Source organism: Platichthys flesus, chromosome 20, assembly GCF_949316205.1.
Source record: "Platichthys flesus chromosome 20, fPlaFle2.1, whole genome shotgun sequence".
NCBI lineage: Eukaryota > Metazoa > Chordata > Actinopteri > Pleuronectiformes > Pleuronectidae > Platichthys > Platichthys flesus.
The window spans coordinates 14,720,823-14,737,854 of NC_084964.1; the positions used below are offsets into that span (position 1 = coordinate 14,720,823).

The 17,032-nt window shown below is 45.7% G+C and overlaps 1 protein-coding gene across 1 annotated transcript in view; it reads left to right on the forward strand.

Moving 5' to 3' along the window:
• The window catches only part of tcf7l2 (transcription factor 7 like 2), a gene marked incomplete in the record, with an annotated part of 84,010 nt that overhangs the window by 32,883 nt on the left and 34,095 nt on the right, over positions 1–17,032 (forward strand). The window contains 1 exon segment of the mRNA XM_062413894.1: positions 5,022–5,081. Coding sequence (XP_062269878.1) covers positions 5,022–5,081 — 60 coding nt within the window.

Consider the following 17,032-nt stretch of genomic DNA (forward strand, 5'->3'; position numbering starts at 1 on the left):
CTTGAAACAACAAAGATGGACAAGCAGTCAAATGGAAAGAAATAGGCTTGCATGGCTGAAGTTTATATACCCATCCAGTATTAGAGAATTATGTGGCTGTAACTATTGAGTTACATGAGATAAAACTAAATCTGGTGAATTATGGCAGATTAGTGAAGTGTAAAAGTGAACTTTATTTTCTTTTATCTGGCAAAATACAAAATTGACTTCCCTCAAATGGAAAAGTACAAGTTTATGACGCAAGATAAACCTAAGACTCAGTTTAACCCTACAGTGGTTAACAGTGAGTGGATGACGCTGTTGCTTTTATGTTTTCGTTAATATGAATATGAAATATCTTTATTACATTAATGGTAAGGTTAAACTGAAACACAATTTGACTCGATCCATTATTGGATTTCTGCACAGACGGGTTGGGGAATAACGTACTTGATTAGGTCATGTTTGGGATCTGAAGTTCCTGACCACAGATGATGAGGCAATGAACCTGAGAAACTAATGAAGTTAAGAGACTTAGAGACGTCTTTGTGAGGTCAAGAAAACAGTCGGATGTGGCGATGAATATCTCAGGATCTGAAACTTAAACCCACCGCTGTCTTTTTTCCCCCAAAGCTTCAGTTCTGAGCAGAGAGAGAAGGCAAACAGCCGAGCGCAGCAGTGGGAGCGCTGTTAAACGTGCATCGTGATTAGCACTGACACTGATCAATATGAGGGAATATATATTGTAATATTTGTGGTCATATTGCCCAGCCCTAGTGTGATCTGTTTGATAGAGTACACAGGCTGCTAAGATCAGAGGCATTGCAGCATCACTGCACAGGCACACAATTCGCTGTTAGCACAAGTGATGAAATTGAATGTGAAATGCAGCTTGTATTGTTGGCGCTCCTTCCATCCTGCTCCGGCATCCACCTCTGACTGAGAAGGAAGTGCGATTGAATGTTTCCCTGGTTTGCATCATACCGGCTGTCGTACATATAGAAAAGACAGATTACTCTGGAAAGCATCCTGAATGCCAATGATAACCCCACACGGACTCCCGCCGGTGTCACTCAAATCACTCGAGCTTTTTTCTTTTTTACCACAAGATGTCTGCCTGCGTGTTCCAGTACGTGATCCCCTTATCAATAAATTGGGCTGTAAACGGTGGTTCTCTTTTTGTTTACAAATGCGACGATACACTCAGGCACCTTGACCTCTCCCCGTCTGCAGCGCGAGCGGGCTGCACAGGCGCCGATAAGACGCCGTCGATTGGCCTGCCAGATAACGGTGATCCGGGCCCCGAGTGACCCTGACGCCGTTGAAACAACAATAGAAAGGCAGGTGGAGATAGAGGGAGGGAGATAGATGGCTGCAGATACAGCCGGTTGGAAAGTTGTGGCCAAGGAGGAGAAGGACGGAGGAGAGAAGACAGACAGACAGGGACTTGGACATAGACAGACAGAACGGCACTCTGGCTGTAGGGCTCAGCCGAGGTGGAATATACTAGAGGATTCGGCCCCGAGAAAAGAGGAAGTGACCTCTCGCAGGCTGGTTTTTCTGAGGGCACGCTGAATGCCCCTGTTTATCATGCCCTCAAAGGGGGCCACGCTGGACCTTTTGAAGTTGCTGACCGCCCCGCAGGCAGCCTGGAAACCTGCCGCTGCTGAACTTTTATGCCATTGGCTGAAAGTTATTCAATATTCATCCGCCTATTGATGTATATCTTTTTTTGAGGGACAGACTCCCACAAACATTCGTATGCTCTAGCAAAGCTCCTGAGGGAAAGATCATAAAGAGTTCGCACTTTGTCAACTTGCATTCTTGTTGTGATGGTTTAATTTGACGTGTTAGACTCGAGGAGGGCCTGCGGATACTTTGCAGCTGGTGGGTGAATTTACGGAGTGATGTGTGTGTTTTTGACTGTAATTTAGACTGTGATTATTGCATTAGCCCCACAACATACCACACCCGATTGTTTAGTAAAACCACCACTTTATGTGCGATAGCATCAACAGCCGTGCCGCAAAAGACTCAGCAGGAGTCCAGGCTCGTGTTGGTAATGTCATGATATAATTTGGCTCAAAGGTGTCTCATCTTATTTGATCAACCTTTTTCTTTTTTGCAATTTCATAAAAAGAACAAACTCCTGAATGAGATCTAAAAGCAATTTTTTTTTTTTGCTGAATTGGCCATTCTGGGAACTGGGGCAGAAACATGCACATGTGAAGAGCCTACACACAAAAAATTACTTTACCGAAATTCAAGTAAATACATGCACACACACAGACACACACACACAGCCTCAGAGTCTAGAGCAGAGCCCTGGCCGAACAATGTCTCCATTGTTTTGTGGGCTTTCACTGGCAGCAGGGGACGGCTGGAGTGTTAACCATTTCCCAACTGTGGCTCACTATGTTGTTATTGTGTGAGCCTGTGTGTGCGTGTGTATGTGTGTGTGTGTGTGTGTGTGTGTGTGTCAGAGTTAGTGAAGCATGGGCTCAGGGATGTAGAGAGGGAGGGCACTTGCTCCAAGTGTATGGTAATTAGTGCGGAGGAAGTGATGGAATCTGGCCATTTTTACGGCCTGAAGACCTCCCACCTGAGCCTTTACAACGACTGAACACGCTGATTTTATTCCCATTCACTCTCACTTGTTCCTCTGAAGAATGTGCACTGGTGAGGGGCTGTGTGAAAGGGCCGATATGTTTTTGATACAAAGTTAAAAACAGGACATTTTTCAGCGTTCTAGCCGAGCGTTCAGAAAAGACATGCCACAATAACTCTGCGGATCCCCACATGCGACTGCTGCTCTAGGTCAGCGTTAGAAAAAGACAGAGCCCCGGATCACATTCACCCTCCTTGACTGCTTCTCTGACCATTTTGGAGGAACAGGGATAAAAGGGGCTTCCTGTGGTCTGAATGGGCTGTGCACCTGGGCCGGCCAAACAATTGCTCAGGACTCTGGGAGGCCTGGCCTCCTCAGCTGTTAATGAGCGACCCCATGGTCAGCCAGCACCACCCACACACCGTCCATCGGCTTTACCTAGAGGGCTCTTTCTATCCCTCCGACCTTAAGCTGCTCATTCCCTCTGCATCTCAAGCCCTTTTCCAAATAACCTCTCCCCCTCCTGTTTGTCTTCTTTCCGTGCATCCATCCCTCCAGCCATCCGTCCCCTCTGCTGCGAGACCAAGCTCACATCTCACACATTTATTACTTTCGGATCTAGAGTTGCAAAGCGCTATTTGCATTGAGGATTATGTATTATAACAGACATTCCCCTCGTATCGTGATTTTTTTTTATTGGTATGTAAATCTAAATTTGCATCTACCACAATGGAAGATTTGTATCTCTTTCACCCTGTCTCTCTCTTAGCCGCGTGATCCGAACCTCAGATAGCGACAGTTAGCGCCCGTCAGTGCCTGTCAGCTGTCTCTCTCAGTCCTCCCCAGACAAGACGTTTATTTAAGGGTTCAAATTTACATCATCCGCTCTGGCCGAACTCCGAGGCCGTCGAGACGTGGCGTCAGGCCCCGGGAACCGTGACAATGAAAATGAGAGCACCTCAGTCATTCTGTCCGTCCGGCAGTCTGGGCGGCCACTAGTTACCATAGACAATCCACTCAGTGTTGACTCAGTTAGCAACAATACCACAGCAGTGACTGAAGAGTCTTCACACTCCTTTATGAACTCAACAGAAGAACCCTAACATATTGAGGTTAAAACCCCCAGTTGAGTTTAATGAGGATTCTAATGGTGAGGGCAAACCGACCAGAATTCAGAGTGCCCGAACTTTGCACATTTCTCTCTCATCGAAGGTGTATATTGAATTAGTGAAGATCGTTGTTAAGGAGCATTACAACATCTGATTGTAGTGGATGTGTAAGGCAGCTTTTTGCGTTGTCCCTCTGTGTTTCTGTGCGTGTGAATAGCTGGAAGGGCATTGTCGTCTTTTTTTCCTTGCTGTGGTATTTGACCGATGCATAACCCCTGTGAACTTGAGCTACCCCAGAGAATGTGTGACTCTGTCTTGGACACGCACATTTAAAAGGATAATACATATTTGTATCTGTAAGTGTGTGTGTGTGTGGTGTGCTTCACCAATAACCACAGTGTTATAAAGTTATCTCACTCGCCCCAGGTTCAAGTACAAGTAGAACCCAGTGATCCTGGTGAAGAGAAGGCGATCTGCACAGTAGCTTTTTTATGCACTGGTGCCCTGCAGTGAACTTAAGGCCTTGTTGCTTCTCTCTGCATGTTCTGAGACTTCTGCTACCGTGTCCTTGCTTTCTTAGGAAATCTATACCTCCCTCTACCTTCTTCCTTTCCTGTCCTCTGTCATGTTCAGGCATCTACAAAGAGATCAGATTTATTTATTTATTTTTGTAGATACAAATCTGGATCGGGTAAACCTCCGAATGCCCAAGATCCGTTTTTAAACAGGGAGAAAGATGAGATGAGGCAGTTCTCAATTACAACTGTAGTGATATAAGAAATGACTGCTCTGGGGACCTGTAGCCATCACACTTTCTCGCTTTTCTTTAAAACCTATTTTATAACATGTATTTTTTAACATCACTAATACCCAGACCAACATGACCCTGGCTGGCACTCACCCTCTCTATTGCTTGATCTCACCTCCTTGCTAGTGATGGAGGATCCCCAGAGCAGCTGATTGCTCCTGAACATCTGTGAAGGTTTGGATGCTAAGGAGGTTAACTGTTGTACTAAAGTGAAATACTGTTCTAACAACCAGCCAGCCAGTACCAGCAGCCACGTCCACCAGTTCAGAGCTGGTGTTCTCCTATTCTCTCTGTGCAAAATTAGTAATAATGGGGCTGAACATGCACCTGGGGGAGAGCTGAGCCAGCAGAGATGATGGGTAGTTTAAATAACTTAAAAGCCAGGGGATGCATTATTTCCTGAGAGAGCATGTTGCTTTTGCATAGAACCTGGTTGGCTGGGATTGTGTGCAGATGTGTGAGAGATGGAGAGCTGATATAATTGTGTGACTTGGGACCGTCCATCTTTGCCTTTCAGGGGCCCTTCTGCTGGGAATTCCCCGGACAGTCAGATCTGAGCCTTCACCAATTTCATTTGGTGAGAGACCTTTGAATTCCCAAAATATCTTACATCTTATTTCTTTTTGATTGATTCCACACACAAATTAACCACTGATAATTGATGATTTGAAACAAAGAAAATAATGAAATGACTAAAAATAAATAAAACTAAATCCTGCTGTTGCTGATGATAATCATGCTGTGTTGTGCTTTGTGCTGATTCCGTGCTGCTGCTTTGATGCTGATGTGCTTTTGAATTTATGAAATGACAATGCAGGTGATGGGATACTCGTGTCAGATTGGTGAACCAAAGTGCTTAATGGAGTTTTGTAAACTCTAAAGAAAGATGGAGCCCTTTCAGACCTGCTGTTAACATCTGTCCCGACTGATCCGGTCACAAGTGGGCTGCGCTAAGTTGAGGTCATACATGCGTCCTGGGATCTGTTGACTTAAGTCCCTTTTCCGAGGGTAAACAAACGCACTAACACCCGCTTACACATCTGGCTAATCTCTGGCCTTCATTGGGAATGCATACAATTGGCATGCACTCCCGGGTCAAGTGATTTAGCAGTAGACATGGGTTTTAATTGACTCCAGTTGGCAGCGATGGAAACGTGACGCTCCCGGACGAACGTGCCAAATTGGCAAGACAGTGAGTTGAGAGAGCTCCTCCATTTTCTGTACATTTGTGACATCGAACATGACGGAGCAGGGGGGGCCGCAGACGCAACTCCCCTACTGGCAACAGTTAATGAGTTAATCCCCCTTTTAATCAGTTTAAATTACCCATGTCCACCTGCTAGGTTTGTTTCGGTCTTCTAAAATACAAATAACCGTCGTGATTATTTGCATATAGAGCCGGGAAGTGAGACCCAATAGTAAGTGAAGACAAATGAGGACAAATTTAGGACCCATTCCGAAGCCAAGTATCAACAGATGAACTTACCGTTGTCCACTTGTGATCGGATCTCAGGATGGATGTCAACACAAGGTCTGAACCGGGCCCTAGTCCAGAGTCATGTTGTTTTCCTGTTCAGCTTTCAACACAATTCCCCACTGCTGTTTTCCCTTCTCTGTTCGCCCTTTTCCCTCACGGGGTCTTGGCTTCTGCACGGTTCTGGTTTAATGGAAACATCCCTTTTTAGTTTGGGGGTGCCATTGTCTCAGAAATGTGGATGCACTTTGGCTTGGATAAGCTGACAATCCACCAGCAGGAGTTTGTGTCTCTTTGCGCAGCTGTTTTGAAGAGTTCTCTTTATCCACAACATCTGGCTCCGAATATTAGAACAAAGAAATAGATGGAGTAATAACACACAGGGTTTATGTCGCTTGGTTACACACTTCTAATGCCCCCTTCTGATTCAGAAGGGAGTTGCGGTCCAGAAGCGCAGCAACTTCTTAATAAGTCCCTCGAACGCTAGCTGTCATTTAAAGAAACATGAATGTAGAATGAGTCTCAATTGTAACTGGGGAGCTGATGCCATCAACAGGCCGTGTTTCGGTTTGATTCAGCTCAGGCTCTGTGAAGCCAGAGAGAGGCTGGTTTCACGCAGCCCAGAGGGCAACTTATTAATCTCCTAGGTGGCGACTGGGACTCTGTGGATTTCCCTACTTGAATAGTTTGACTAATCAATTGCTTGTTGATTTTTTTCACTTTCCGCTTGGCCTTTGTTGTCGGTAAATAACACGAGTCCTTCAAAAAAAGAGAAGAAGAGAGGAACATAAGGAAGGTAAACCATGCTTGATTGTGCAAACAGCTAATGATATGATGGCGGAGGAAAAAAAAAGAATAACAAAAACATTCCTCTCCCCGCGTTAACTTCTCCCTCCCTCCCCTCTCGTTCTTATACAAGCGCCTTTGCTAGAACTTGTTTGACAAGGTCTGGCAGGATCATTGTTGGGTGTGCCTGTCTGTCTTTCTCTGTGTGTATCTGTGCGTGTGTGTGTCATACAAACACACCTTTGTCTACAACAGTACATGTGTAGTGTCCTTGTACCGTAGGTGTGACCCGAGTTCTAGATGACAGGCGCTCAGAGCCAGGTCAGGTCAGGTTAAATCTTTACATACGATGATGTGAACTTATTAGATCTGACCTACGGGCGTGCACGTGGAGCGAGGCGAACGCTGAGCCAAAGGATTTGAACAATTTAACCCGGCAGGCTTTAGAAGAGATGTGGCAATCACGATTTGATCACAGTTCATTTTGCACAAAGAACCAGGACGAAGGTTCAGGAACGATATTGACAAATAATTAAATTGATGACAAATGGCCTCCCGACAGAGAAGCCTCCTCCAGCCTAGCGAGCGAAGACACACTCGGCAGCTCCCCATGCTACTGTATTAACACTGAGGGCCGTTTCACTGAGAAACTTGTTTTGACAGAACTCCAGGTGTCTTATTGTTGGGGCTGGCATGGTTCAAAAGATTTACCAATTAGCACTGGGCCGAGGGCACGGGGAGGGTGGGGGCTGGTTGTGGAGAAGTGGGGAAGGGAGGGAATAAACTCAAACGTGGAGTGAGGCAAGGGCGAGGGAGGGGGTGGGGGGGGGGTAGCTACAGTGAAGGAATGAGGTTTTGAGTGAGAGGGGAAGGTGAGGGAGGGGAGGGGGATTTGACCATAAGGAGGGAGGCTGGGGTAAGGCGATCCGTGACCTCGTTTCTCTTTTTTCTTCTTCCCAGCAGCAGCAGCAGCAAGGAAGTTTGAAACAAGCTGCAAAGGGGAGGGGAACTACATAGCAAAGGAGGGGGGCAGAATAAAAATGCATGATAACTTGTTTATTTTGTACCTAACCCAAATTTAGGACGATGAGGCATGGTTTAGATTATTTGTGGCATTTCTTTCCACCTTCTAGATAAACTTCTGACTCTGGGTTCTGTTGTTATGCGTTGCTAACACACATCCGTCTGCGGGAGAGCTAATTTGTTTTTGCTGCAAGTCCCTTTTGGCTCGCTGCTCTCACTCCGGTACGAGGCAGAGTTTGTGTGGGATTAAACACAATGTTATTGCTCGCACTAACCCTCTCTGTTATTCCTCAGAAATATCTGCTGTTTCTTTTCCAGGAAGTTTGGAAGTGAACTTGTGAGAACAGGGTGAAGTGACTTAGTAAATATCCCAGAGGTGGCCTGCAGAATTCGGAGTACTCTCCTGAGTGTTATGACACTCGCACATGTGCACACACCGGCAGTGTTGCATGCATGTTCTGTAGACACGTGGAACACCATGGAATCAGTGTCCCCAAAAAGAAACAGGGTTTAAAATATTGAACTTGTGAGGTTCTACTTGCAATATTGTGCTTCTTTAAATCTGACAGCCTTTCTGAAGTAGAAGAAAGTTTTTGTGTTGATTGAACCAACAAATAAAAGCCTGGCTTTCTCTATATGTAGGAAGCTGTCAGTTTACGACACAACAACAACAACATCATCAAGAGTTAAAGTGAGGGAAGTAGCAGTGGGGGAGTTGAGGGATAACGGTTCGTCTGATCTTCTTGGTGTCTTAGCAGCGCTCTGGATGTCTTGAGCTGTTTAATATCAGGGACTTGAATATAAGTAATGTTCACAACAGATAAACTGGTGACTTGTTGTTCCAAGACAGTAGATGCTTAATGCACCTTTCCAAAACCGAGGAGTGAGGATGCTTCCTCCAGCTTGACTTTTGACTTGAAGTTGTTGGTCTTGAGGTAATTAGGCTTTTAGGAACATGCGCTGTACATGTGAGCTGGAACACTTCAGTCTGTCAGACACTTCTGTATTGTCACCAAGCAGGGCGGAGTTCAGTTGCCCTCGGGAAGGTTTGACAATCGGATACTTTGTCTCGTCAAGCCTTTCAGGAATCCTTTTACAAAATATTTAAACAACCGCAGCCCTAATAAGTACACCTTGTACCACATCACCTATTAACAATTCAAGGAGCACATTTTCAAAACACAATCAACTGGAATGCGACTCAGTAGAGCTAATCCCCGTATGAAACATTTTCATTCACTAGATCTGAATTATTATTTGGATATTCATTAAAATTACACACGCTCACAAATACCAATCCCTTAAACAATGCTAGATTTGTTCTTATCAAGATCCATTAAATATAGATTTTTTTGTAACCTTGCTAACGAAAAATCTAACCGACAGAGGTGAGAACTTTACCTCCTTGGCGGATGTACAAATCTAAAGAGTGATAAATGATCAGTCTGTCATGGATTCACCCAAACAAGTAATTGTAGCATCCTTCAGTATACGCTCCAGATCACTATGTGGCCTCGTGAATCCATCAGGTTTTGTCATGACTCGCTTGTTGAGCTATCACACAATTGCTTGAGCGAAGTACAGTATGTTGGAGCAGCTTGTGAATGAGAGTGATGGAGACAGCTTTTTGGAGAGGGAGGGAAGAAGGGGACTAGAGCAAGGGGAAAATGGGGTGGAACACGAAGCCCCCGCCAAATTCCCCTAAGAACAATTTACAGTTATGGATGAATACACTGTCACAGACAAATTCTGAACAGTGTAGATGTGTGTGTGCGGAGACACGGTGGAATGCTGAGTGATTCCGGCGAGCACTTAAGCTGCCTTGAATTTGGTTTTCTGTTCCCACCAACCTTATAACAGGAATGGGGCTTTTCTTCGGGAGCTCGCTGGGGTAAACACGGGGTATTTGCTTTCTGAGTCATTTAGCATCGTCCTCCGTCACCTTCCTCATATATTCCAAACAGTGTTTTCAGGTTTGTCGGGCCAGCCCGAACGAGACTAACACCCCCCCAATTTATTTGATTTCTTTCCCTCCCGGCAGCTCCAATGAAGACCTATCTGAACTTTTCTTGGATTTGTTTGGCTCCGGTTTTGATGTGCGTGTTGTTTTTATTATTTTTTCTTCTCCTCCGTCTTCTAAGTCTTGTGTAGTCGACGGTGTCTGAGTGCCAGACCCTGCTTTTGTCTCGGCACGGGGAAGGAATTTGATGCGAGACTTATTTTCTTACCCAGTCAGTGTTTTTGAGCATTTATTCCCTGCTCCTCTTTATTTATTCTATTTTTATTGCCTTTTTTCCCCCTTAATACCCCTGGAAGTTTTTGGACACTTCTCCTAGGCAGGTGGCTGTGGTGTGAATTACTCTTGCATACCTGTGCAGGTGTGAACATGCTTTCGTATTTATTTATAATCCGGCATTTAAAAAATAGAAAAACTCCTAATTGAATGGCCTGTTAAAGCGTCACTGGCATCAGTCAGGTCATAGCAGGAGGGAAGTGTGATGGGGTGAAAAGAAGACCTGGATTCCATGAGATTAAGGAGGATCATCATACTAGAGGTTTTGGATGAAGGCAGAGATGAGATGGCTCAGTCTTCCTGGCGTATCGGCTGTTTTTCATGGAAGAGGAGTCTAAACTAATGTGTCACACCACTTTTCCTCATCAGCGAGATGTGCCACAGACGCTCAGCACCGGCCAGACATCGCCTCGGAAAGATGCAGAGAATTGCATGCTGGGAAAAGAATAAACAAGCCTGTCACCGAAGTTGTGGAAGGAATCCTTAGTGCAGCGCTACTGTCAAAACGCAGCTTCCATTTCATACATTATTAACATTACCTAAACGCATTATTTGTGTATTTATTCATTCATTTGTCTTGTTAACATCCTCCTGGAGTAAGATAAACAGCGCGGCCAGACTGGCTGCGTGACAGTTGGGTGTGAGATTTGAATAAGAAGCCCGGCAGTGTGATTGGAGCGAGACAGGAGCGGATTCCGTGGACACCAGGCTTCCTCTCCAGACTCATTAAGGGACAGTAAGGCAATGATGTCGAATCGGCGCACACTTTACCGGCCTGCCTTTTCCTTTGAACAGCGTCGCCCTCTTATCTGCAACATGCTCTGTTCCTCCATAACAAGACGCTCCCTCTCCCGCGCACGGTCTGTCTGTCTCTCGTCCCCACGCACAGACATTCTGCCCACATACACACTCCTCGCACTTATTTAGTTTGTGTAGACAGAAAAACTCTTAAGTATGTGGCTTGTCCACAGAATTTTGGCAGCTTTTGTTGTATTTTCTCCTACGCTATCGAAAAAGCCTGGTGCTTGTTTATTTTTTTGTTCTTTTTTTTTTTTTTTTTTTCTGCGCAGACATCACAAATGGATATTTTAATTGGAACTTTTGGCACTGTCTCCATCTTGTGTTGGAAAGGCAGACAAGTGAGTGGCTGGCTGGGCCGGGGCCGGGCTGATTGGTGTGTAGTGAGGCATGCCTAAATCAACGGGCAGCATGAATAGCTCGCTTGATTCTCACTGGCGTTCACTGGAATCCATGACTTTTTTTTCTTTTTTTTTAAACAAGATTCTTTCTCCGGGATAACCGAGAGGGGACAGAGATTGTTCCTCCGGCCTCCCTCCAGCATGAGTTCCCATTTGTTGTTGTCGGTCCTTTTTATGCCAACTCACTTTTTTGGGGGGGGGGTTTGGTTATGTCAGAATGAAACCCCTAACCCATGTTGTTGTTCTTAGAATCAACACTTCACAACGTCAACTATTGGAATATGAAACGTGAATGTACTCGTGAGAATGGAAATAATCACGTTAACATAACAAATTATCGTCGCACCCTTGATTTCTAATTTATTCATTTTGCATTCGACTCAATCAAAGCAAATAAACCCGATGGGATTAGTGAAGAATAACAAAAGCAGATTGGAATCAGCCCCGAAGATAATTTAAAATATCTGCTTTTTGAAGTGACTTTTTGAAGTGTCTTCAGGCGATGTGGCAGGCATGACTCTGTTAGGCACCATTGTGTTTGGATATGTTAAGCTGTTTCAAGGGGGGTAAAGAAATGACGTCATTCAAGCGTCTCTGTGAACCTTCACGTCCGAGCAGCAGGACGAAGCCATGAGTTTAACAACTGTTTAAATGTGATGTGAAGGACGGAGGAAACTGCTAAATACTCAATAATACATTTTCTTCTTTTTTTATTCTTTTTTGGTTAATTAGCAAAGCTGCTTATGACTCAATCGTATAAATAGATCCTGCACATTTTGTATCCAAAAGTCAATCTGCCATATGTCTGTTAGTTCCTTCAGACAGAAGAAAAATGGCAAAATGTTTGAGAGAGTAGAGCATCGAAGTCACGATTCCATAATGTTTCATATATGCACCACTAAAATATACTAAATAGGATATTCATGTATTCACCTTTTGGATTTTTGAGGAAATGGCCACTTCCAGAATTCAAGGAATTGAAAGCAAGTTGATCACCATCCCCAAAAGACATGATAGACGTGACCGCTCTAGGCGAAGCTCACTTTGGCTCCACTGCAGCAACTAATGCAAACCAAATGTTTGAGCTGCGCATCTGCATAAGTACACACCTGTTTAGACTGTGGACAATCTTTGACCTCAAACAGTAAGTTCAGGCACAGTCACGCCAGCGGGGGAAGAGAGGGTCAGGCTGGAGTCATTGTGATCCTCCTTGACATAATGGACTCCTCGTGTTTGGCTGAGCTTGTGTGTTTGGAGGAGGAGGAGGAAATAGAGGAGGAGGAGGAAATAGAGGAGGAGGAGGAAATAGAGGAGGAGGAGGTGGAGGAGGAGAAGGAGGAGGAGGAGAAGGAGGACAGAAGGGGAGGAAGATATTGTGTAAGTGTAGTTGAGGTTGTGTGATTATTGTACCCTGTGAATGCAAATGTGCGTGTGTGTGTGCGTGTGCGTGTGCGTGTGCGTGTGTGTGTGCGTGTGTGTGTGTGGGTGGGGTAGGCTGGTAGTCAGTGCTGCGAAATGACCTGGCGCTCTGCCACTGGAGCAGAGACAGACGTGGAGCTGTCTTACACAACCTACCAGTTTGTTCAGCTTGGGGTCTGGACAAGACATGGGAACTCTGGGAATGTCGGCAAGGTTGTGGAAGATTCTAATGACCTGCATATTAAAATGAATACATTTAAATCTCTCTTATAAAAAGAAAAATAATATTTAAATTGTATGCACACACAGGTTTTCAGGTGAGCTTCAAACTCGTAAATCACTAGAGTTATGATATCTTTGGTAATAATTAGGGGGAAAAAATTGTGATTTATATTTAGCAAATAACAGGAAACTGTTATCACAAGTTGTAAATTAATAATAAGAACTTCTGATTAATTTTATGTTGGCAAATTGATTTAAATGCAAATTGTTTGAACACATACAGTAAAGGTAGGGCCACGGGCCAGAGAACAGTTGTGAAATGCTGCACTAATGCCGGAGGGTAGAACAAACTTAACTGACACGGAAACAGAGCGAGCCAATCAGAAACCATGAGAAACCACAAGATGGATTCATAGCACTAGCATAAACTGGCATGTGACCCATTATTGCTTCACCAGTCACTGGGGAATATGCTGTAATACTGAGGTGCACCCCCTACCTGTAAAGGCCAGCGTCCTGGGTACGCGGGCGCGCGCTCGGCACGTGAGCTGCATACCGCGGCGTCCGCTTGCCTCTCCCGCCATTTTAATTGTTATATCTCCTCAGTCTTGATATGTGCAAAAAAGGGGAAGGCCTCGACAGAACCTGGCACATCAAAGGCTACCTCCCCTCGTCTTACAAGTTGCCTGTCTCTTTGGAGGAACCCGGGCTTCGCGGAGCCAGAAAAGGGGATTGGAGAGGCAGCATGGATTCCCGGCTGGAATGAGTTTGATGGGCTAATTGTAGCCCCCAGTGGACACAGCCACACATCACAGAGGGCCGGCAGAGCGGGGAGGCTGAAGCTGCGGATGAGGAGCTGCGGTGGCTGGGAAAATACTCCCGTTAGTTCTCCCCTCCATCTCTGGATCTTTGCACATAGCTCTCTCTCTCTTTGCATTTTGATTCCACTCTCCTGTTTCTCTTTTTCTCCACTGTTCCCTCGTTCATCGTGCCTCACATGCACACGGCTTCTGTAAACCTGGCAACTACCGCGAGTCGTCCTGCCCATACTTGTGTTTTATTTTTCCACAAGACTGCATTTTCTCTTTTTTGTTTTCTTGTATTTTTATGAGACGGGAGCTGCACGCCTTATCTGCCCCCTTTGACATTCTCCATCGGAACTGACACTGTCTCCAGGCGATTGCGCACATTAGTGATGCAAGCACACCGGCAAGCCTTGACGAGACTTTGAGTTGGTCACCACATTTTGATAAGTCTTCTGACCGTGCAGGATCCCAGGCTGAACCAGGACACCAAGCAGACAAACACCCACAAGCCTTAGTACCAACAACACCACTAAATAGCTCTCCGGCGCCTTTTCCCACATCTGCATCAAAAAAGAATCAAAAGCTGAATCTTTGGAGCGCATGTATCAGTTTTTCCTCCCCGCTTCCAGTTTGGCAGTTGTACATTATGCCACAAGAGTAAAACACAGTAAAAAAAAAGAAAGAAAAGGAGGATATGACACCAGCAAGGAAGCAGCTCGTGTTAGGTAGAGCCCCGGCTGGGAGAAAAATCAATGGGAGGGAACACTTACATACACGGAAATGGCACAATGAGAGGGAGGGAGGGAGAGAGGGGAGTAGTTATTTTTATTTTTTTTTATTACTGAAAAATTATGCATTTGTGTTACCCTACCCAGGGAGAGAAACGGCAAAGACGAGGAGAGAGAAAAACACTCTTCTGAACATCTTTTGAAAAAAAAAAAAAGCGAGTTCTTTGGTGAGGTTGAGTTGTGCGGTTAAGGTTTGTTTTATCCAACTGTGCGGAAGCGTGTGTAGCTGTCTTTCAGGTCTCTTTTTAGTTGAGGCGCAGAAAGACTACTCATGGCATGTTCAAGGGCACTCGGTGGACACGAATGCCCTGCAGGAGGCGGAATTATGAAAACAACATGAGTAAACAGACACCTACATATACTATTAAAACAGTAAGCTGGGTACTTGGCAAGAGACCATTTCTAAGTAGTAATTTGAGCTGGTCCGTAGCCGTTCAACCTTCCTCTTCTGAGGGTCACTGATAAAGACTTGTGAAAAATCGGCTCTAATTTGCCTGATAGTGGAATGATTTGCACATTGGTAGTAATGTATTCCCGTGTGCATTCCTCCGATACAACCCTTTTAGTATTCAGCTTAGTGATAAAGGATTTTTTTTTTACACAACAGCTGTGAACCAAGAACACAATAGCACACAAACTCGAAACACAATTCCCAAGCCTGAGCCTTGAATGGCATTCAGGCTTCACTGTGACTGAGCGTACCCATTCAGTGGGAGTGCGCGGCGGTTGGAGAGATGGTATCAAGTTGCCTGCAGATGGAGGTCAGTGTGACTGGCACAGTTGGCACCTTGGCACAGTAGCAGCGTGCTGCAGCACTCAGCCCCGCAAAGGATGCGTCGACTGAAGGGAGGGGACTGGGGGGGGGGGGCGAAGCGTTCTTCTCACTTCTCCTTTTTTGATTGTCTGTGCTTCCTGTTTTGAAAGCCATTAAGGAGCAAATTTCCTCACAGCGAGAGGGGAGATGAAAAGGCCCAGTCTTTTGAAACATGTCCAAGCGCAAATGTTTAAAAGAGGGGGAATGATAGCTATCTGTAAACATCTCTGTCGAGGGGTCGACGGAAAAGGAATTGTGAGGGGGGAAAATGATACATTCATTTGCGTTCTTTATTATTTTTTTTTTTTTGATTTGATGATGAAAGAGATGCTGCCGTTTTTGTTCCAAGCCAGCTGTATTGCTCTATTCACAACCGCACTAATATCTCGGGGCTGGCTCACATAACTACACAGCCACCACCCCCTAACCCCCTTCCGAAAATGCTTTGTGACATCTGCATCCACACATGTCTGCATTCACTGTAGCCAGTGAGTATTTATAGACGACTTGGTTTTGCAACGCATTGACGCCTTCAAGTTCTCTGATCTCAAAACTGTACTTTTAAGTTGTGTTTATGTGGCCTCGTAAGCGTCGTCTCTATGTGCTTGAACCCGAGCACCTGAAGTGACCTTCTGCTCCTCACCTGCTTATGAAGACCTGACGAGGCCCTCGTCCACAACTGGTCACGCCAGTTCTTCATTTTGTCTGTCACAGCTGTCATTTTGTCCGTTTACTTCACTGTATTTACACCAGTTTCCTCTCTGTGGTTCTTGCCCAGTTTCTCACGAGTAGCAATAGCATGGTGCTGCAGAGCCTCCTCCTCCCTCTCCTCCTTCCTCCCCCTCCTCTACCCCTCACTGCCCCCAAGCCTGGCCAGTCTGTGGCTCTTAATAAAACCGACAGGCTCTAATTGGGCTTAATTGCACCCTTCGGGCGTCGTCAAAAGGAGTGTTGCTAAACAAACTGCAGGGTCTGCGAGCAGGCCAGCCAGTCTACGGCAGCACATCGCCGGCGCTGAGCTCATGGCTGCATGCGTGCGCGCAAATCTCCAGCGCCGCTGTACGTATGGCAAATGCACGAGTTTATAATAGCGCGTTAGGAATGTGCATGAGTAAGCATCGGATTTAATCATGTGGGTGTATGTGCAGTGAGGTTGGAGGGATGTAGCAAACCATTCATTCCTCACAGGGAGCCAACTCAACAAGAGCTCACAAGTCTGAGAATCTTATGCATTCACGCAGGCAGCATCACCCGACTGTGAACCTCCGTGCGCCGCTAAACCGACACCGACTGTAAAACAGAATACGTCTCTGTCTTTGAGGGGAAGTGTCTACAACTCCATGTGTCAGAGAAGCCTTTTAAATCCCCACTATTATGAAAAGCCCCGACCAAACAAATCCCCACCTGCCTTCCAGCGGTAGAAGCGAAAAAAGATGAAGCAGGGCTCCACATCCCAGTAGCACCACCTCCTGGTTAATGGACGGGGACGGCCATGACACCGCGGCGCTCTTAGTCAGTGAGGTGGGGCAGACGCTCTCCACATGGGCCTTTGCTGGGTCACTGAGCACAATCGATGGAGGGCTGCAGACGCGATTGAGTCATTGAAATGGCAACTGCGTGTGTGTGTGTGTGTGTGAGAAACAATGGTGACCCCTAAAGCTGCGACCCGCAAGGAAAAAGGAGAGATAATCACACTGAGCACAG